This window comes from Otolemur garnettii, unplaced genomic scaffold (assembly GCF_000181295.1).
Source record: "Otolemur garnettii isolate 467f Iridium unplaced genomic scaffold, OtoGar3 scaffold00027, whole genome shotgun sequence".
Lineage (NCBI taxonomy): Eukaryota > Metazoa > Chordata > Mammalia > Primates > Galagidae > Otolemur > Otolemur garnettii.
Window position 1 is genome coordinate 8,429,422 of NW_003852422.1, and position 22,669 is coordinate 8,452,090.

At 36.6% G+C, this 22,669-nt stretch overlaps 1 protein-coding gene across 1 annotated transcript in view; it reads right to left on the reverse strand.

The window, feature by feature from the left end:
- The window catches only part of CCDC102B (coiled-coil domain containing 102B), a 172,029-nt gene that overhangs the window by 7,479 nt on the left and 141,881 nt on the right, over window positions 1-22,669 (reverse strand). Inside the window, exon 7 of the mRNA XM_012804270.2 lies at window positions 12,365-12,535. Within this exon, the coding sequence (XP_012659724.2) occupies window positions 12,365-12,535 (171 nt within the window). The remainder of the gene's footprint in view (window positions 1-12,364; window positions 12,536-22,669) is intronic.

A 22,669-nucleotide genomic window follows, 5' to 3' on the forward strand; every position in this document is an offset into this window, starting at 1 on the left:
GAGCACGAATGAACTTTCTGGGATTTTGCTGTGATTTCCTTCAGTCTATAGATCAAGTTTGAAAGAAATAATATCTTAATAATGCTGCATTTTCTTGTTCATGAGTAAGGAGCATTTTTCTAATTATTTTGATCTTGTTTTTTCCATCAAAACTCTAGATTTTTTCCTCCATATGCTGCCCTGTATTTTGTTAACACCAATGAGTTTCTTTTTTTTTTATTTTTTTAGTGCTAATGTATACTGTGTTGTTGTGTTTTATATTTCATATTCCTAGTGTTTATTTTTGGTGTCTAGGAAAGTCTTCTCTTGCTTTATTTGATTACTAGGAATTCCAGCATGGTGTCGAATAGTAAAGGTGAGAGACAATGTCTCGTATCGCTCCCAGTCTTAGGGGGAAAGTATGTGATTTCTCACTGTTAAATATTTAGCTATAGTGTTTTATAGGTATTATTTATCAATCTGAGGATCATCCCCTGCCTGTATTTTTAGTTTTCTGAGAGTTTTTGTAAAAAATCATAAAGAGGAGTAGGACTTCTTCAAATAATCTTCACTTCTTTTGATATGAAAATGTGATTTTTCTTCGTTAGTTGTTGATGTGATAGATTATATTAATTATTGATTGTTAAGCAGCCTTGCATATCAAAATAAAGTCTTCTTGTTACAGTAAAATTACTTAAAATAAAATGACAAAAACACTTGAAAATACTCTTCCAACCTTCACTCCTATGAAGTGTGCATTGTACGTTTGCGCGTTATCTGTTTCTATAAATGTATTCTCCTTTCCAGGAATCTAAGTCCTTGGAAACACTGGTATTTGGTTGTTAACCTGACTTTATTTATACTGAGCCTCTGACTCCAGTATTCTGATTCACTCTAAGATCAAAACATCTTCCTATCTCCCAGATTAGAGATGAGAGTTCTCTTGGCACACGGCTGAGCGTTCCAGTTACTTTTCAACAGAGACCCTGGTGGAATCCTAACAGTCCTCTTCCTTAGGAGGAGTTCTGCCTTAGGCTCATTTAGAAGACTGGAAGAGGGTTTTATAAACGACAAGGATCATACACGCATTCTAGTGACTACCTGCTCCTGGATTCTCCAGAATCACACTTACAACATCCATTTTGGAACTCTCTCATATGGACTGCTTACCAAAATGGTTTTAATCCTCATTTGACATCCTGCCTCTGATTTACGTCTATCCCAGTCATAGAACTGGTTCTGGACGTCTGCTCTTACTTATCTCTGTCATTCTATGGTTGAGAGAATTACGTCCAGTTGTGTTCTGTAATCTGGGACATTTGAGCCTGACATTCAGTGCACTGATTTAGCTCCTAAAAAGTGCCTTCCTCCCATCAAAAGTGCTATTACCAAGTAGCGAAAGAATTATATTTTCTCTTTTTCTGAGCTATTTGGGTTCTTGAAACAAACAAAAAATAGAACTTTATTTTATTACATGTAACTCTCATCAAAAATAAAATACAATCTTCTTGTTAAAAGCAATAAAGTGTATAGATTTAGTAGGAACATAGGTTTTATATCTCTAGGAGATAACTATAGAATCAACTGGCTCACACACACGGGAGTGTACCTGCTCTCAACACAGCCAAATCTTAGCACACTCAATACTCACATCCATAGCAATTTTCTTTCTTGGCCTTAATACAGATGCTCAAGGCTCCCATGGCAACTTGCCTCTGAGCCGTGGATCAATTTACCTCGATTCTATTTCCTACCAAAAAACATCAGTCTCGTGTTTTCCAAAGTAGTCTTTTGTTCCCATTTAACATTTCTGCCAATGCCTTTGTCTAATTCTGTTCCGTTTCTTTAAAGGAAAGGAGTGCACATATGTTCTTTTGACAATTATATTAATCTATTCCAAATCACTGGTTCTTTTCTCTTTCTCTTTTCATACTTTTGGACTATTTCCTTAGATGTCAATGATTGTTTCTTTGTACAAGCCAAATTACCTGCTTACTCCAGCAGTATACGTAGAAAAGAGTTAAATAGCATTTTAAACTTAAAATGTGATTGTATTACATTTATTTCTTTTGCAAATTATATAACTATAATAAAACCAGCTTTTCCAAGACAATTTGATTGGATTATGTAAGTGGTTGAAGAGAATATCAATCTTATCAATATATATTTAAAATTATTGACATACACATATATAAGAACTATATGATTATGTAAGACTTCAAAAACATTGAGTTTTCTCTTAAATTAGCAGTATTAATGCGATAAAAAAATACTAACAAATTTTAACTATAGAAAATATGCATCCCATGCTGTGGTCATTATTCTGTTATCTTTACTCTACCATAAGTAGCCAAATTTATACATACCTTAAAAGCATACAGTTAGTTATAGTTATGGATCTTGAATCAAGAACCTACTCATTTATTTTCCCCTACAAAAATGAAAAACACATCTGCTGTTTCAATATTTCTTGATAATTTATGCTTCTTATAACTTCATATTTAGAATGATTGAGTGAAACACAGCAAATTATAATGTTTTAAATATGTCTAATTGTGATTTTATTATATGATATTTGAACTATAGTAGAGCCACACAATAAATATTTATAGATCTACTATATGAATCTTTTTAAATTTCAAAAATTCTCAATTTTATTGTAGCATGACACAGAAATAGCTCATTGAAGTATTTCATAGCGTTAGGCTGAGCGCGGTGGCTCACGACTGCAATCACAGCACTTTGGAGGCCAAGGTGGGTGGATTGCCTGAGCTCACGAGTTCAAGACCAGCCTGAGCAAGAGCAAGAGCATGTCTCTAAAAACTAGCTTAGCATCGTGGCAAATGCCTATAGTCTCAGCTACTTGGTAGGCTGAGGCAAGAGAATTGTTTAAGCCCAAGAGTTTGAGGTTGCTGTGAGCTGTGACGCCATACTCTACTGAGGGTGACAGAGTGAGACTCTGCGTCAAAAGAAAAAAGAAAAAAAAAAGAATTTCATAGGGTTGGAGCTCTGAGTGTTTACATATAAGTAGTCATTTTTATTTTGATAGTACCAGACTGAGCAGCCCTCACAGAGGATTTCATTTTCAACTTTAGTCGGGTAACCAAAATGTCTTGTAATAAAATAACTTATGCTATTTTATTCAGGATACAAATCTCCTAAAAAGACAGACTTCAAATATCACTGGTGTAACTAGTAAGATGGAATAATTAGCTTAGAAAGTTAGGACATATTTAAATATAAAGCTAAAAGTCTACCCTTAACATTTTCTTTCTTTTGAACATAACTTTAAGACCCCAAAGATGTCACTATAAGATTCCCATTACAATAAAGATTGTAAAGATTCCCATTACAATATTTTTTTCTATAGGAAGACATCCGGAAAGAATTTTGTTTACTTCTCTGAACACAGTAAAATGTTCCCCATTTTACCTTTTTTTGTTTTTTCTCTCACTGGAACATTATTTCAAACCAGTTGCTGTTGAAATCCATTGTGAATTTTGCTTAAAGAGAACATTCTGATTAAAGCAGGAAAAAAAAATCCCCGTGTTTTCCAGTCTTTTACCCAAGATGCTTAATGATCCAACCTGAAAGGAAGGAACTTAAATAAAATTCTTCATCTTAAATTTTCATTTTCAGGGAGAAGCAGTTAAAGAAATCCACGTATTACTGTGGAATATGACAATATGTGAAAACAGAGGTTTGTTTTTAACATATATTTTCACACCTGGTTGATATCAGAGCTCTTTCCTTCCAGTTGTGACTACGTTCATGTCATTTACTTACACTCAAATTTCTGTACTTATATATCTGATTTCAAGCTTGCAGTAAGGCTTCTATGAGAGGACAATGCAGTTATACTAACACGGTTATCAATTGTTAGTAAATCACTACAGTAACAGTCGGAATTAAAGGTGTATAATAAAGATTAGATTAAATATTCATAACACTGTTATTTATTAAATACAAGAATATAAATTAAACACTGCGACATAATGTAAGAATACACTAAACACTGTATATTTAATGCTGACCATTGGACTCAAGATCTAGTTACATTGATTATGCATAATATTTCTCATTTTAAGGTTTCCTATTTCTTTTTTTTTAGATATACTCCTATTTCTTTACTTCCCTTAAAGGTTTTGTTAAATCAACATAAGTACCAATGGATAAAGTTATGTAATCTCACCCACTATTTTTCATGTTTCAGAAAAGGAAAGTGTAGCCCGCAGAGGCTGAATGACTTTTCCAAGATCAAACAACTAGCCAAGGCGTTAGTCGGAGCTTACTTTCCGGTTTGACTCCATTTTCCTTGTCTTACCTAATATCCAGTACATTGTGTCAGAATTTTAGAAGCTAGAGTGAGTTTATACCGTGTCTTTTACCTGCCTTTTCTAACATTATGCACTTGTATTCCCAGATCAGAAGGATAATGCTTTTCATATTTTCCTGCTATTCCCTAAGCACTGGAAGGATCCTCCAGCACTGTGATTGTCTGTGTAATCTAAGGAGAGTGAATCACCAGGTCGGGCACCACCCACAGATTTCTCCCCTCTGCTCTCCCACCAGTGAAGGCTCAGTGACCTCCTCTCACCCCAGAGACAATCTTGCGACACACACCCTGTTCCTTTGCCCTCATGGATCTCTGAGAAGTCTCCCTGAAAAGTGGGACCAGAGTGGGACCAGAATTAATATACATTAAAATACTTACAAACTGAAGGCATATTGTGCAAAAGCAAATTTTTAATCCTGTAAAGAGATACACAAACACCAAATTTAAATGGCTGCCACTGAGGGAGGGGAATGAGGGCAGGGCGTGAGATGCGAGGGAATACAGACATTGAGAGAATATACTTGTCTGCAATAATGAGTCACCAAGAAATAGTTTGCACCAGAGCACTGAAAAGATAAAAAGGAAAGACAAATAATTCCTTTTTGCTGAGTTGTTGCCTTTTTTCCTATTATGCTGTAATGAGGTCTATGTCATTCCCATCATTTCTGGCCATTCATAAACGAATGGACAGTAATACGGCTGAAGGGGGAGACAGGACAAAGAAACAGATGCTGTTTAAGAAAAACCTGGATTGTTTATCGCAGCTCACTTTACAATCGCCAGCATGTGGAAACAACCTAAATGTCCATCAACCCAGGAATGGATTAACAAACAGTGGTCCATGCACACCATGGAATACTATTCAGCCATTAAAAAGATGGAGACTTCACATCTTTTGTAATATCCTGGATGGAGTTGAAACACATTCTTCTTAGTAAAGTCTCACAAGAAAGGAAAAGCAATTATCCAATGTACTCAGTACTAATCCGAAGCCAGTAGATGATCTGACAGATGCTCACATAGGAGGAAAACTCATTTCAATTCAAGCTGGGGGAAGGGGTCACAAGGGAGGGAGAGGGGGCCCGGGCACTGGTCGGGGTGTCTGGCACACCTTCTATGGGGGGATATAACCACAGGAAGGACTCTACCTAACAAAATCAATTTTTTTGAGCTGGTCGTTTGTATATTCATATTAACCTAAAATAAATTTACTTTAAGAAAAAAGATAGAGATTAAGTGAATAAAAAAATAACATATATAAGAAGATCATGGGCTCTTTCTATGTAACCTGCCCTTAAAAAATCTTGATTTTTTTTAGACTTATCTCAAGATACCTTTTCTTTTCCTTCCTTCCTTCCTTCCTTCCTTCCTTTCCCTTCCTCACTTCCTCACTTCCTCCCTTCTTTCCTCCCTTCCTTCCTCCCTCCCTTCCTTCCTTCCTTCCTTCCTCCCTTCCTCCCTTCCTTTCCCTTCCTCACTTCCTCACTTCCTCCCTTCTTTCCTCCCTTCCTCCCTCCCTCCCTTCCTTCCTTTTTTCCTACCTTTTCCACTCACATATATCTCACAAGTTTGAGCTGAGAATCTGCCATGCTTGGTGGGTTTGGATTTCCGTCAACCTATAAAGGGGAGCAGAAGTACCGCACCACAGAGCTGTGTGCTGAAGACAATGAAGAACAAGAGCAAGAAAAATGATTGTAGGAAGTAGCAGCCTCCAAATCACCTTTGGAAGGAAAAGAAAACTATTGGAAGATTTAAACGAAACATCAGTAGAAACCCAGTTCCTGGACCTCTGTTCCCATTGCTCTTTTGCCCACAATGCCTTCATTTTAAAGACGTCTGAAACATGGGTACTGGGGGTTGGGACTCTACAGCCACAGGCTTCCCCAGTCCTCGCCCATCTGCTCCAGATGGAGTTAGTGATTATGTAATTAAATAAATGAAACAAGTAGTTACACACAGCCCTTGAGCATCTGAAGAAAAACAAGAATAAATTGTGTCTGCTGCATCCTGTGAAAACCACCGTGATGACATTTATTTTGCTGCATACACCTTTATAAATTTATGATTGGCTATCTCTCATTATATGAAAGACCTCCCCTTGGGAGGGAATCACATGTATTCTAACAATTAACATCGAGGTGAGACTGTATCACAGGGAAGGGGCTGGTTTTGTCACTTCACTTCCTGAGTCTAGGGTGATTTCATCACAAACTGTCACTGTCTGTGTCCCCGTGTGAACCGGCACGTGGCCTCTTCATTATTTCTTCTTAATCTTTCCTGAAACACTTGCCACAAATTTTTCAAAAGTAAATGTAAATTCCAGTCTATCAGTATTCTCACAGTCTGAAAATCAGCAGGGTGTACATTAATGAGATTTTACCTAAATGGATTTGGGGCTAGAGAAAGATGCCTGTGTCCTTCCAAATAAAGGCTTGCTTAACAAATGGATATTAATGTAAATAAGTAACGTTCTGTCGGTTTAAACGAAGTGTCTCTCACATTCATCATTGCTGGTGATATCAGAATTTTGAAAAGATTCACCTTTTTGACACCAGGAGGCTTTAGAATGGAAAGCCAGAATTAGCTAAGCTGTAATAATAAGGTGATAATTGCTGAAGTGTGGAGCTCTACCAACAAAACATTCAGCAAGACACCAAGGCTTTGCGTGTGAACTGACAGGTCTCCATACTATCCTGTATGTGGTACTTTCCATCTGTTCAAGGGTTCCTTTCATTTTTTGAACTTCTCTCAAAGCTAAAAGACTTATTACATTAATTAATTTTGCATATTTCAATGTTAGCAGGTACTGGGCACAATAAGAAGCTACCCTCAGCGGCAAGCTATTTTATTGGTTTTGCTGGTAAAATCTTTTACCACTGACGTGTGTATTCAACTGTGTAACCAAGGTTATGAATTTGAGTATCAGCTGGAGCAGCATTTTCTCTCTGACATTTGGTTATATGTTAGAATTATTTGTGGAGATTTTTAAAAACATCCATGCACAAGCCCTATCCATAGCAAATGAATCAGATTTTCTGGAGGTGGCACTTGAGTGTTAGTGTTTTGTGAATCTTTCAAAGCGGTACCAGTGTACAGCAAGGTTTGAAATGCATTGTGTTAGATTTTAACCTTTATACCAAGAATAGGCTGTATTTATTTTTATGTATTTATCTCTATTCTTCCACCAGAATTGTGTGTGGAGAACCTAGATAAATACATCTTAGTTCAATGAAGAAAATAATGATGAAGAAAGTTCAGTAAAGCGAGAATGGTTTAGGTGATTTTGCCTTATAGAATTTTTTAAAAATTACTATACACTAACTCATCCTATGAAGCTTTGTTTGTGAATTATAAGCATATTACAGCCAGAACCATTTAACCCCTAATTTATATCTCTTTTAATACAAAATAGTTCACTGAATATTTTGAAAATCCTGTTATTTACAGAAGCTTATTTTTTACCCAGAGAGAACAAGTCAAGGGAATGTGTGAAATCTGCACTAAGAGAAAGGATTTCAAATCCACCAATGGGATTCATCAAATTACCGGATTACTTCCATAGGTTCAGAAGAAAGTCTTTGACAAAGTTTAAACTCATTCATGATGGTAACTCTAAACAAATTTGGTATAGAAGAAACTTACCTGCAGCACAATAAGGGGCATTTATGAAAAGCTCAAAACTAGCATCATAATCAATGGGGGAGACTAAAAACTTATCTTCTGATATCTGGTCCTAGACAAGGATGCCCACTGTCACCAGGCTATTCCACAGAACTGGACGTTTTGCTCAGAGCAGCCAAACAAAGGGAAAAAGGAAAAGACATCTACATTGGAAATAAAGGCATGCCTTTTTCTGATTTTATATTACACGATAAGATATAAAGAAAATGCTAAGATGCCACCAAAAAGTATTTTGAAAGTAATAAATATTCATTTCTTCCAGTCTGGGAGAAAGGTATATACATAGTATAAATCAGATTAAAGTTACATTGGAAAAAATATCCAAATGACCTTCCATAAGGGAAGACTGGTTGATTTAACATATTTATATCCAAGGAAATAAATATTACATTTCTTAAAATACAAACTATGAATAAAATAAAGCAATGTGAAAACTGGTATGGTCGTCACCAAAGCAGAGTATAATGCTATTTGCTTCAGTGACAATAGTTGTGTGTACCATTGTCTGGGCTTTTGAAGCTCACGCACTGAAGTCACGTCACAAGGTCAGGGAATGGTTGACTTGAATTTTTCCCTTCTTTATGGGATGTGATACTGCTTTGCACAATTTAAAATATTCTTTGGCCAACTTTATCTCATTCTGTCCTTCAGCCTTCCAGGAGCAGGTGTACTGTGTATTGTGCCCACCTGTCTTTGTAATTGCTTATCTTAAACTTAGTGCTTTTGAGATGCCAGAGACATACCCTTCGGGTTCAGTTTACATATTTCTGTTTCTAACTTTGTTTTTTGCATTATTATACCTTTTTGTAAACTGTTTTTCATACCTTATTTATTAAGGTGGAAAGTTATTTTGATGTTGAAATGTGGATGGATAAATGATCCTGCTCTGTGCTAAAATGTCTCAATTAAAACTTTGCCAGCTTATAATGTAAAATATATTCACAGAAAGACATTAAAAATGATAAGAAAATAATTTTTACCCTCTAATAAATATATAAATAGTTTTTTAAATAAATTTGCTTCAAAAACAACTAACACCCCCCCCCACACCGGAAGGATCTTTTTGGCCTGGTATGGTGGCTCATGCCTGTAAATCCTAGTAGTCTAGGAGAACTTGGGAGAATCCTTTAAGCTCAGGAATTCAAGACCAGCTTGAGCAGGAGCCAGAGTCCACTTCTACTAAAAATAGAAAATACTAGCTGGGCATTGCTGTAGGCACCTGCAGTCCCAGCTACTCAGGAGGCTGAGGCAGGGGGATCATTTGAACCATGGAGTTTGAGGTTGCTGTGAGGGAGGCTAATATCACACACTCTAGTCTGGGCGACAGAGTCAGACTCTTTCTGTCTCAAATTTTAAAAAAAGGGGGGGGATATTTTAAATTTTCTCATTTCTTTAATCAGACCTTGGATTTTCTTCTATGACACTAAAAACATCCTGTTTTTTCCACAGTACAGAGGATAAATATTTCCTTTTCCTTTATTTAAAATCTGTTGACTTGTGAGAGTTTAAAAATTTGTATTTGATAATTCTGATTTCATAATTGGAAGAATTTGCTACTATAACATTGAAAATCTTAGCAATAAAACATCTTTGCTTCCCAGTGAGAAGTCCAATTGCGGGCATGCTGACATCTACAGAGCCACAGTCATTTTTGCCGTGATGGATATTTTCATTCTCAACCACCCAAAACAGTAATGAGCTTCAATCAGAGGGGAAAAAATGGTGACTTGGCAAACATAATGAAGTAATCCAGATGACGCCGCCCAGGAGTCCAGTGTGCTCCGAGTCCATCTTCTCTGGTGATCACTGATTGGATTATGGGTGCAGAACATTAAGACATTTTATATACTAATCATATATTTCACTGCATTGATTTCCAGGCTTCAAATAAAAACTGTACCTGAATCCTTTTCTATGGGGAACTACAATTCCTGTAGATTCTGTTGGAAAGCAGCACAGATCCCTTTTACTAAACAGGTCACAGGGCTGCACCACCATTCATGCTTGGGAACTACAGGAAAGGGCAGTAAAGAGCACAGGTTGATATTCACACCTGCTCTTCTGTCAGAGGCATTCCTCTGTCTCTGAGCTACTTACAGTGACCTTGACCTGTGTGACGTTGTGGTAGAGGCACAATCTTACTCTCATCTTCCTAAATCATTTTCTTCAGCTTAAAAAATTTATAGGGAACTACGTTAATAGATTTGGAACTTTAATAACACACTTGATGGACACACCATTGATTTAATACTTGCCACAAAGCTCAAAGTTAATTCCCATTTATTGTTCAAAGCCATTCTTAGGTATTACATTTTGCCATTTGGAAATGGAAACCAGATATATCTTACAACCTGGAGGTCACAGAACTACTTAAATTTCTGTATTATCCCCTACACTTATTCGTAAAGTCAACAATTCCTTTGTTTGTTCCTCTTTGTTTTAGGCATTTTTCAAATATAACAAACACAAACAAAAATATTAGTTCTCATCATTTCACCTAAAAACCACAAGGTCCTTTTATCCTTTATCTGCTTTCCAGGAAACTAAGTACAAGATGTTTCGCCACACCGTGAAATGGGATTCTATCATTCTGGCTTCCAACATATTTTTTTTTACCACTAACTTCTGACATCAGAGAGGCATCTTAAGATTCATTTCTCTTTCATTATTTTAATGACTACTTCAGTTAGCTTCCACCTAATTTTCTGTTGTTTTGTTTTTATCTTTTTCCTCCTTTCTTATTTGGGTAGGTTTTTGTTTTGCAGTAACAACATATATCTAAAGTCTCAGTGGCTCACACTAATAATGAATACTGACTTTTACCTGTATGGGGTTCATAGTGGTTCAGCAAAGCCCCTGTCCCATGATTTCCTTATTTCAGGACTCATGCTGAGAGATTAATGCCGGCCTCAGGACGTGAGACCGTAGTAAAGATACTTGGGAAAGTGAAATGGAGCCCTGCGTTGGCTCTGAAAGCCTGTGACAGCCACTGGGGCGCATGGCTTCTCCTCATAAGGCATTGGTGAAGCAAACGTCATGTGGCCCATCCCAGCCCAACACTGGTGATGCGGGACATGTAATCCTACCAGAGGAGCAAAGAATAGAACCATCCTTATGAGCACAGCTCATTTTTTTAAGTTACCCAATTAGATTCCTGAATCAGATCTTTGGAGACTAACAGTTTTTTAGCCCATAGACTCTAGAAGATATCACCATTTCCTTGCCACTTTTAGTCCAAAACTATTTCTTAAAGCCTATATTGACTGATGTTCATTCACCATTTCCGCACAAAAAATACTGCATGTTAAAACTATTCACAGGAATAATGGCTACAGTAAAACACAAACATAAGATGATTCTCTTGAGCCTTTGAATATCAGTACAAAATACATACATATCTTCACATCTGGAGACATATTAAGGATAAACCACCTGCCCACAAGACCCTATCAGTAGGATCAGAGGATGATGTAGAAGCCTCACTGGTGGAATGATTCTGATTTAATGCAACATTGTTGGAGAAGAAGCTCTTGCAGCTTGATTGGAATAGCTTTGATTAACAAGTAAATACCAAAATGTGAAAGTGTTCTGTTATTAAATTACAACATGAAAAAAAAAAAACAGACTTTTTTCCAGATCTCCAACTGTTAGCTATTATATGGAAATTATTTTTCTAACCAGGGATCTCAGCTTTTTGCCTCAAAAGTTGTTGACCAGGAGCAGGTGCAGTTACTGGAACGCCATCTGAGATGATGCTGCCATGTGGTGACAGTGCCACAACCACACTGACATTAGAGACTGCGTTTCTTTTAAAAAAAAAATTGTGTTGTTTGTAACTTCCACTGAAATCACCCCACAGACACAGGAGTGCTGTCAGGATAATACCCCGATACACCATCTGATATGCTCCATAAACCATCAGTGAGTTGACCTTACGCCATGAAATGAGATACTGAAATTCTCTTGAACACAAGAGAGCACGAGGGAGAAGACATATCATAATATATAATCACAACATATTTCTCTACTACATATGCTTAAATCTCAAAGCTTAAAACACCAAGCTTTGATGAGACTATGCCCATATCTAAATGCACATATACACAAACATACTCTCACGCAATGGACCAGGCTGAAACACTGAAGCTATACCATTCATACAGGATTTATCATGAATACCTGCACACTTCCTATGCAAGCTTTTGTCTCTTTTCCTTGACAATTCTTAGTTGATTTTGTCATAAAAATGTAAAGGCTTTCATCCCAATGAATGTCATGTGTCAATAAAGGAGAAAATACTACATATGTGCTATAAAAGGCTATTTGAAGCTATCAGAGTGTGTTTCCATAGACAGCTGTAGCTAGTACCTCAACTTCCTTCTGGTGGAGTCTCTGCTTTAGTTCTTCCACTCGAGCTCTCAGTTTCTTCACCTCCGCCTCATCTTGAGCTGCTTGGTCATTCGCATGAGTCAGTTCTGTGATTATTGTCTGGTGTTGTCTGCTTAGTTTAGAGTGGGCATGTTGAAGATTCGATGGTTCCTTTCAAAAGAAAACAGAGATGACATTATTTATAATCTGCTCTATTGACAGAGTCGGAAAATTGCAAATTCTTTTGATAAAGGAGAAAAGCACGTGGGAGGAATTCAGTGACTCATCCCCTTCATCTGGAACTCTACGTTGCTATAATCCAATATTATGATTAGCATTTGTTTAAAATGCATGGTTAAATTATCTTAGGAAAACTAGACAGACAATTGAAAATAGAATCTTTTTCACATCTCAAACCAATAATAATATTAATAATGATGAATCATAGACTTAAAAGTTTTTTAAAAGCCATAAAATACTGAAAAATATTGTAAAAACCAGATGTGTTGGGATTTTTTTAACATTAAGTAGAGGAAGTTTTTCTAAATTTGATCTCAAATCATAGATCATAAAATGATCCATTCAACTTTAATAGATGTACTATTGGTGTATAGCAAATAAAATAGTATGTCCTACCCAGAAAATGGGGTAACAAGAGGCAAATTCTTTACCATATGAAAAGTTATATAAAGTGGATATGAATTAGCTGGATATAAAATATGAAAGAACAGAGTTCATAGGAAAGATAATAGGATGTCTATTAAATGTTGAAAGATATTCCACTTTACTCAAAATTAGGAAAATTGATGCCAATTTACACAAAATTTTAAGAATGGAGAACAGGTTAGTGGCAGCCTGGAGTTAAAGATGAAGTAGGAAGAGACCCCAAAGATGTGGAGTGGCTCTGGGAAGGCAGCAGCAGGGACCCTGGTCCTCATAGAAAGGCTCCCCTTTGAGTGCATAAGAGCCAGAGTCCTGGATGCCCTGTTGTGTAATAGTTTTGCAAGATGATGCCATTGGGGAAAACTGGGTAAAGAGGCCAGATCTCTCTGTAGTATCTCTTGCACCTGCATATCAGTCTATAATTATCAAAAGTAAAAAGCTTAAGAAAAATGCATCGAGGAGTTATTTTTCATGTCTTCATACTGGCCAGGGTTTAGCATGATGACATAATCTGCCAGTAAAACGTAGAAAAATGGGACTCATCCATGAAGAAACATTGGCGATACTCTTGAACAATGCACATGTACCAGGAAACAGTGGTCCTTTTCCAAGGAATACAGTCTACAGTTATATGCACATCATTGTTGATGTTGTCAAAAAATGATTAAAAACTAAATTTCCATCCTATGGAGCTGGTTAAATTGAAAAAACAATTAAACCATGGAGTATGATATTGCAATCTTTTGTATCCTGATCAGAAAATATTTCCAAGCTAATTTATTAAGTAAAATCCAAAACTGTGTGTGAAGTAGTACAGGAAAAAGAGTAATATAAAGTGACTTGATATGACACAAGTGATTATATGCCTGAAGTCCTGTGGAGGGTGTGGGCTGCACAGTAAGTCTTGGCAGAGAAACCACTGACTGTAATTCCTAGGAGGCCAAGAAAAAGAAGTAGACGGCCACCAAGCCTACCAGCCCCTGCCCCTGCCCCTGCTCCAGCCTCTCCCATGCCAAGAATCCCTCCTGGTAGCCACTGAAATCCTGAACATAAGATGGAGAGGAAATTCCAGGCATAGGTGCCCCGTACATCCCACCCCCAGACCGTCCAGAGGAGTCAGAATCACAGCCTTTGATACTTCAACCTGACCGATGTCCATAGTCAGTGTCACACAGGATTGGATTAGGCAGCAAGAGTCCGGGCATTCAAACTGTCTGGCCAGATGGGCTTGCCATGGTCATTCCAAGGAATACTGAGGTTTATGACATCACTGCAGTGTTTTAACTGAATCACCTCACAAACCACATTTAAAATACAATCGGTTTCCTTATTCCTTCCCTTTGGAACACAATTTTCAAATATTAAGTTTTGTATTTCATTCTTTCACACACAGAAAAAAATGTACTAGGGAAGACAATTCTATTATTCAGAACAACAATGGAACATTTAAAGATCTTTCTTGACCTGTCAAACATAAGTAACGAATTTACTGCAAAAATAACGCAGAGTTTAATGGAAAAGTAATAACTTCGTGCAAAATGATGGCTTTTTCTCAGGAATTATGCATCTCATTTCAATTACTCTTGTGACTTAGCAAAATTATCTCTCAGTCAATGCTTTGTCATTTGGATTGTAAAATTTACTTAAACTGATGTGAAAGGAGTTAAGCAAACAAAAAGCTTTGAGATGAACCTGTAAAGGGAGGGAAGGGAGAAAGGGAAGTAAGAGAGGAAAAACACGGCTGTTTGGCAATGCAAACTTTACCATCCCCATCGGTCGGCTGTTTGGCAATGCAAACTTTACCGTCCCCATTGGTCGACTCCTAAGCAGGGCCTCAGCCTTCATATGCTGAGTTTGGCAGATTTCTCAGGGAAGGTCAACTTACTCTCAGACCCAGGCGGTGAATATGGCTCTAAGTTTATTCTCAATGAGGAGCACCCAAGCCAGCAGCATAGGTCTTATTTTAGAACTTCATTTTAGACCTACCAAATCTGAAACTCAGGGAATAGACACCAAGTCCTCCAGATGTTTCCGATTCAGCTTAAGTTTGAGAACAATTGGTGATAAGCTGATTCCAGTAAGCGTTGCTCCTACCAGTGACTGGTGTAGACAGACAGATATAACCCAGCTGAACAATGAGATATAAGGAGAAGTCCTTTTGGATGGGAAAGATGTTCAAGATTTACTGTCACTTAAACATATTTTTAAAAGACACGTGCTTAAAGTCACAACAGCAATCTGGGCCGGTAGGGAGGTCCCACTTACACGTGAGGTTGGCTGACCTGGTCTATCTGGGCATTTTCTGTCATTTGAGAAAATACGCCCAATTTTATCTAGACTTATAGCCAGGTGCATCCTAATTATGTTCATAGGGTCCCTATTAATAAAGATGAAAGCTGGATTTCTCATTAAGGAGCAAATCATATTGTTTCATTAACACAAAGTTTTTGTTTGTGTTTTTACAAAACCAGTTTAAAGTGAAAGGGATTGTGTTTGCCGAGTGCCTAATACGTGGTACATTTTTCAGATGCTTTCTCTGTCTCAGTGCACATGACACTCCTCTGTCGAGGGTAATATTTCCCCTACTCAGTCTCAGAGAGACCATGCAAATTGCTATCACCAACCTCATTGTAATTAACTTTCATCAAAATGATATCACATGCCTGCGTTTAATCTTGTTATTAAGACTAATATTCAGGATTGGACAATTTCTTTGACATTCTCATTCTTAATTAATACCCCTTCTATTTTACTTTCAGTGGAACAGATGAAATCTTCTTTAATTCTCAAAGCTATGGGCTTTGCCGCTATCCCATTGTTTTGGTAATCTTGGGATAAGAAAGGGATAGGAACTCCCTCCCCCCACCCCCCCCACCCCCCGCCTACATTCACTTCTTTCTTCCCATACATGTTTCAGTAAATGGCAATGGTCTGTAGGCTCACGCACCATAATTAAATGCGTATATTTGATGCTATTATCTGAAACCTGAATATCCCCTGTAACTTGCTAATAGATGTATAATTGGAAGACACTCCAAATAGATATTCATTTGAACAGTTAAATGTTTGCAATTCAAAAGAGAATTAGGGAGATAGTGAAGACATATATGGACCTTGAAGCAAGTTCATTATACTATATTTTAATGGTAGAAATAGATAATGATGAGGTATGTTTTTATTTTATTTTGGAAGTGAAAAATTAGAAATTTAAAAATTTTAAAATGTACATATATATAATACTACAGATTACTTGTCAGCACACAATCCTCTATAAATTTAAATCTACACAACTGGACAGTAAATATAATTCATAATATTTTGGCAAATGGATCTGAATGATGGTATCAGATAATAATATGGAAAAGAAACACAAAGTGTATTTGCACATAAATGTTTTTAAATTGTAACATAGTATGAATTCCTCAAGTACACTAACTCAGATTTTATTGATATAAACATTTGATGGAATGCTTTAAAATTTGTGGATGGCTTAGGAAGTGATGCATTCAGTTATGCTGTTATGCATATAAGTGTGGAAGAGTGTCTTGCTGTCTACCTAGAAGTAACTGTGTATCCGTTACATCCAGTACTGAGGCATATGCGATTTTGGTTGGGGCAAACTGACAAAACTAAAATACATTTTCTTATACATAAAATGACGTAACTAGGGGCTGGTAAATATAAATCAAATCCGCTTACAAGCATTTATGTGAAGGAAAAACAAAATGAAAGAATTCCTAACTACAGGGAAACTAAAAGTGTTTATTATACACGGTCTTTCTATCCCTTCAAATCGTAAACGTCCGTAGAAATGAAAAGTTTCTTCATCTTTAATTTCAAAGGTACATGCTAATACCATACTGATTTGAGGATAACACGACATTCACAATATAATATATGGCCCAATTATATTCAAAAGAGAAAACAACTTGGAAAATTGAAAGTAAGCTGCTCATCGTCTGCTGACAGCCTTGGTCTACACCAGCTGCGTGTAATAACGCCGTCCACAAAGGCAGTTTTCTCTTCTCTGCAGTTGACTCAGATAACACTGGATTGTTATCACAAACAAATGTGCACACTTCAATACATTAAAAAGGTCCCATTCAAATTAAGCATATTATAAAAATAATCTTGTACACCCGCCTACATTGAAGGTTAAATATCATTTTATCTAATTATTACCCTAGAAATGATAGAAATCAGAGGACCACACATCTTCACCAATAATACATTCAATGTTATTCACAAATCTATGTATGATTCAGTGTGACAGATGATAGCTTTAGAATACAAGCATTTTAGGGGTCTTCATTAGCACTGTCAGTGGGTTCATTTCAGAAGTTATGTGTTAAATATAAATAACGTGATTTAGTGCTAGCTGTAGGGTTGACATCACACCAATCATTCATTCAACAAGCATTCACAAAGCATCCACCATGTGCCAATAACCTGCTATGCATTTTATATGTGGAAGCAAACAAGGCAGGTATGATCTCTAACCTTGTTGAGTTTACAATACAGTAGGGGTAACAGATTAAAGACCAATCAAATAAGAAAATGTGTCAGTTGTGACAAGTACTAAAAAATGATCAAAGGAGTTGTCAAGACAGGAAATAATTACTGAGGGGTGCCAAATAAGAAAGATCGGGTGCTGGGGGGACACTATTCTGTGTCCCCGAGTTATCCCTTCAGAATAGATGGGTACAGTAATGTTCTTCCACCAGGTTCTGGCAGTGTCGTCTGATGACAATTCTCAGCTAACAGACCTTACCCCCTGGCTGCCAAGAGCCTCATCATCAAGTCCATAGCCCCATCTGTGAGCAGCCTGGCCATTTTAGAAGTATAAAGGACTGTTTTTGTCCTCCCAATTTGGGACAGGTCCAAAGGTCCACAGCAGCTTCAGAGCCACAGTGCGCTGTCACAGTTGGGTCCTAGCCCTGCTTCTCCCCTGACCTCCACTGCTTGGCTCATCCCCATGCAGGAGCTGTGCTCCCTGAAACACCTCCTGCCCGTTGCTATCTCGGAGTCGACTTCCCAGGCACACGGCCTTCAACATCCAGTGTCCCTGGCAATAGCTTTTCAGAACTACTCTGCCAAATTATCATACAAAAGGTCCATGAATGGAAAAAAGATGATTCAAACTTTACCCAGAAAGTATGATAAGGGTGTGAATTATCCCATAAAAAGGTGTGAAGTCACAATATTGCATTCTCTAAATATACATGCTTATATACGTGTTCATAGATACTCATATGACCAACCTCAGGTGATTAGAGAAAATACTGGAGTTTATTCGGAAAATTTCGAACACAAAATTGTAACAAACAGTTCATTAAGTAATATGCGAAGGCATCTGAGATTTATTCCATAAGCAAGAGAGTGCTAGGATGTTGAGGAAGAAATAAAATATCCACATCTCTGATTCAAAGACAAATCTGGTGCAGGGTGGAAGGAAGGAAGCCTCATTTCAAATAGAAATACACTATGACGGGCAGGGTAGAGAACTATAGATGAATAGCAATGGAAAAATACTAGAGACTTTTATTTGAGGAAAGTTTCACAAATATGTAATTAGTTCATGGAAAAGAAGAAGTTGAAATTGAACTTGTTTTCCATAATATTGGAAAGATGCTGCTAAAATTAGCCCAGGAAAACACAGTGATGAAAAGACAAGTTTGAGAAAGGAGAGAAGCAATGAGTTCAAACGTGACACGTCGTTTTCAGGTACTCATGGGCCATTCACGTGCATATTCCAGTCGAGAAATATGAATCCCCTTCTACAAGTCTGAAGATGGGGAGTTGGTTCCTGCAACTGGATATGTGGAAATGATGTTTCTATATGAGAATGGTACGTATGGTGAGCTGAAGCCTAAAAACTGGAAATCAAATACTGGTGTCTGCCTTTGTAATTATTCAGCGTTGGACATAACCAAGCAACTGACAAAAAGAAAAAAAATACTTCTTGAGTTTCCACTCATGTTTTATCAGTTACATTAACATTCCCAATAATATTCAAGTTTTAAGAAGATACCAAAAAATCCCTAATTTTAACTTCTAAGTTCTAATTTTCTCATCTGTAAAAATGCACATGATGGCAACTTCCCAGTTCGTAACCGTTAAACAATATAATGTGTGTAATCACTTTGTGATACGTGAATTAAGGGTAGCAGAAGGCTGTCTAGAAAGGTCTGTTTAGTTTGTTCGTTTTTATCAGATGTGATAACAAGGCTAGATATTAGTGATTTGAGGAGAGAGAGCATCTCAGCAAAAGCTGTTGGGAACTAAGCACTTTTCATCTTTCTGGTCTACCGCCCATAGGTCTCTGTATTCTGGCTGTTTCCTAATCCTATATCCACCAACTCTTGCTGTGCAGGGGATGGGAAGGAGGGAGGAAAGATAAAAGTTGGGTTTTTAGTGGTATTTTGCTTTTTAGTTGATAAGATAACCTCACAAGACTCTGTTATGTGAGAAATTAATGATAAAATGAAAAACAGTGACCATAATAGACAGGAATGCAAAAATAGGTTTGAAGTTAGACAAGAAATAACAACAGCAAAGAGAAATTACTGAAGAACAAATCAATTGGGAAGAAAAGATCATAAAGAAGTGAACCACTAGTTGATTTATAATCCGCAACAATGAATCTCAGTAAATGAAATGGTACCTTCAGTTACTGAAGAATAAAGCAGTCAACCAAGGATTCTAAACACAGATTACTCAATGAGAAGCAGGAAAGAAACATCTTTGGGTCATTCACAGGCAAGATTCTTTTATGAAGCAACTCTGACAGGATATTTTCTGGGTATTCACCATTTTACAACTCTTATTTCACCAAATCCTTTCTGCCCCAAGCATTGAAACAGTGTTTCCCACCTGCCTAGAACGAGTTTTTGCAACTCTACAGTCCTGTAACTCCTAATAATCACTCAGGTCCATTTTAAATATGATTTCTTTTGAGATGCTTTCTTAAACACCTAAACGTGAATTATGACTCCTAGTATTATTTCCACTGTCTTTCTTCTGGCCTGCTCATTCCTTTCCTAGCCCCACATGTCGGAGTTTGTACCTATTTATGCCTTTATGTAGGATTGCACGTTTGTTAGTCAATACATATTTAACGAAAAATATATACAGATATATCTTAGAAACACTTTAGAGTCATGTAAATATGAAAATCTACTTAACTATTTTTAGGTCAACAGAAAATTAGAGTTTTAATTGCAGAGTTTTGGTAATAATAACAACAATACTAAAAAACCTCGGAGATACAGTCAAAACTGTTACTGAAGAAAGGGATTCAATGTAACCCCATGTGTATATATATAAGAGGAGGATTCAACTCAAACTGTTACTTATGGTGTGTCAACATCATCTGAGGGGAAAAGAGGGGATGAATTATTGAAGATGAAAACAGAACCTCTTTGATGCCATGCCCTGTTAAAACCTCAGCCCATCCCTCCCTCCCTTCAAAGCAAACCTTTTGAAAATAATGTTCTGTAGTCTCTGTTCCCACTTCTCTCTCTCTAGTAAATTCTTTCTCTTTCCATTATTGCTCCTTCATATAATTCCAGCAAAACTGTCCTTGTCAAGGTTATTAATGGTGTCTGGAGAACCGACTCCATTGAACTCTCAACAGTGTTCAGTACAATGTTTAGTATTAAATGAGCATTGTAATTCATACCTAGGTCAATATGTACCTATGCATCTACACATAGGCAGATATATACAATTATATATACATATTACAACACATACAATTAGATTGTATACTGAGCCTCAAACTTAATTTATATATCTTATTTACTTAATACATATACAATTGGATGTTTAGTTGACATTTTACATGTAACATGGTATACTCAGTTAATAATCCAGTGCTATAGAAAACAGAACCAATACTTTTTTCTTCCTTTGCTAAAAGCGCATAGAAATGTCATTAAAACCTAAGTAAGTAGCAGGACCACGATATCAGCCTTAACACCTAGAGATTGAGTTTTAATGCTCACATTAGTATAGGAGATGTGCAACTAAAAGATGTAAGCGTTTTCTGCCTACATCAAAGTATAAAACAAATGACTCTTGTTTAAACAAAAATGGAATCTGAGACCAGGGCAAGCACCGAGATAGAGGCCAGGAGCCAGATTAATCACCACGATGGAAAACCAACCTAATTGCCAAGTGGAACCCTGGGCATACAAAATAGAAATAAATCCCACTGATGGAAGAGCTCCAAGTGCAGAGGCCCCAGAAAAATCAATCGGACAGGGAAGTTTCAAAACAAAGTTTCAGATCAGGAGAAGTAACAATTCCATCTGAAGGAAGTAAGGAAACACAACAGGAAAATGACCGTCCCAAGAACATAAGCGATAGCAGTCTGAAAACGCCACAAAACAACCATCATATAGTTAAGTGATAAAAGTACTATAAATTATAATAAATTAATAGTAAACCTTTTTATAATATGAAGGGAAGATTTGGAAAAAAGTGGAAATTTTTGAAAAGCCACACAAAGTTCTAAATATTAAAAATTCAATGGATGAATGAAATGGAAGCATAGATACTATTAAAGAGTAAATTAACTATACAATACATCAAAATTAAATTATACAGAATGCAGAGAAAAGTCCTTAAAACAGTCTAGTATTATGGAAGGACAGCAGACAGCTCCTGAGGTCCAGACTCTACCAGTCAGCAGTCTATTCTTGTGTACACATAATAATGTTTTATAAGCCCACAATAGCCAACTCTGAAGGGATGATCACTACTTTCACTGATATATTTTGGCCACAGCTGAGACACGTGGTCATCTATAAACAAAGAGTAACTGGGAAATTTTCTCTACCATGTGTCCAAAAAGATGAGGAAATAGATTCAATACGTATGGGCCAATTTTCTGCCAAAAGAACAACCAAATTATAATATTAAGTATACAGAAATTTTAAATTAAAAGATTTGGAAATTTTATCTATTATAAAATACATGTGGAAATCTCTATGCCTCCCAAACAAGAGCTAATGGGAAAGGAACATATTCTCTTTTTAAGAATATAAGTAATCTTTACAAAATTGCCCATGTATCTCGCAGAGGAAGTGTCAACAATTTCCAACAAATTTCCGGCCAGCAAATTCAAAGAATTATAGTGACATTGTCACAAAACAATTAAAGTAGAACTGAATTTTTTGAATATAGTTTAAACTATATCCAGAAATTTATATGATTTAAAGGAAGTCACAATAACAATCACAAACTAAAGCCCCACACATACACTGTGCGGGAGATGGCTAGACTGGGCCTTAGAGCTCAATTGACAGAACTAAATATATTTATAAGAAATAAAAATAAAACAGAAGTGAGTTAAACTAGCATAATAATTGAGGCAGGGAAACAGAGTAGCTTTTTGAAAACCTGGTAGCACAAAACAAAATATTTATAAAAATAATAACAATGGAGAGAATAAAATAGTTCTTTGAAAATTACATATTATGAGATTGATTAGGAAAAAAGACAGAGGAAAAACTTTTTCCTCAAGCAATTATTTTGATTACTTAAATGTTACTACATAGTGACTTCCGGTTATTTCCTTTTAGTCAAAGACCCAAATGAAAAGGAAAAGAAAAAGAAAAAAATCAAGACATCCGAATT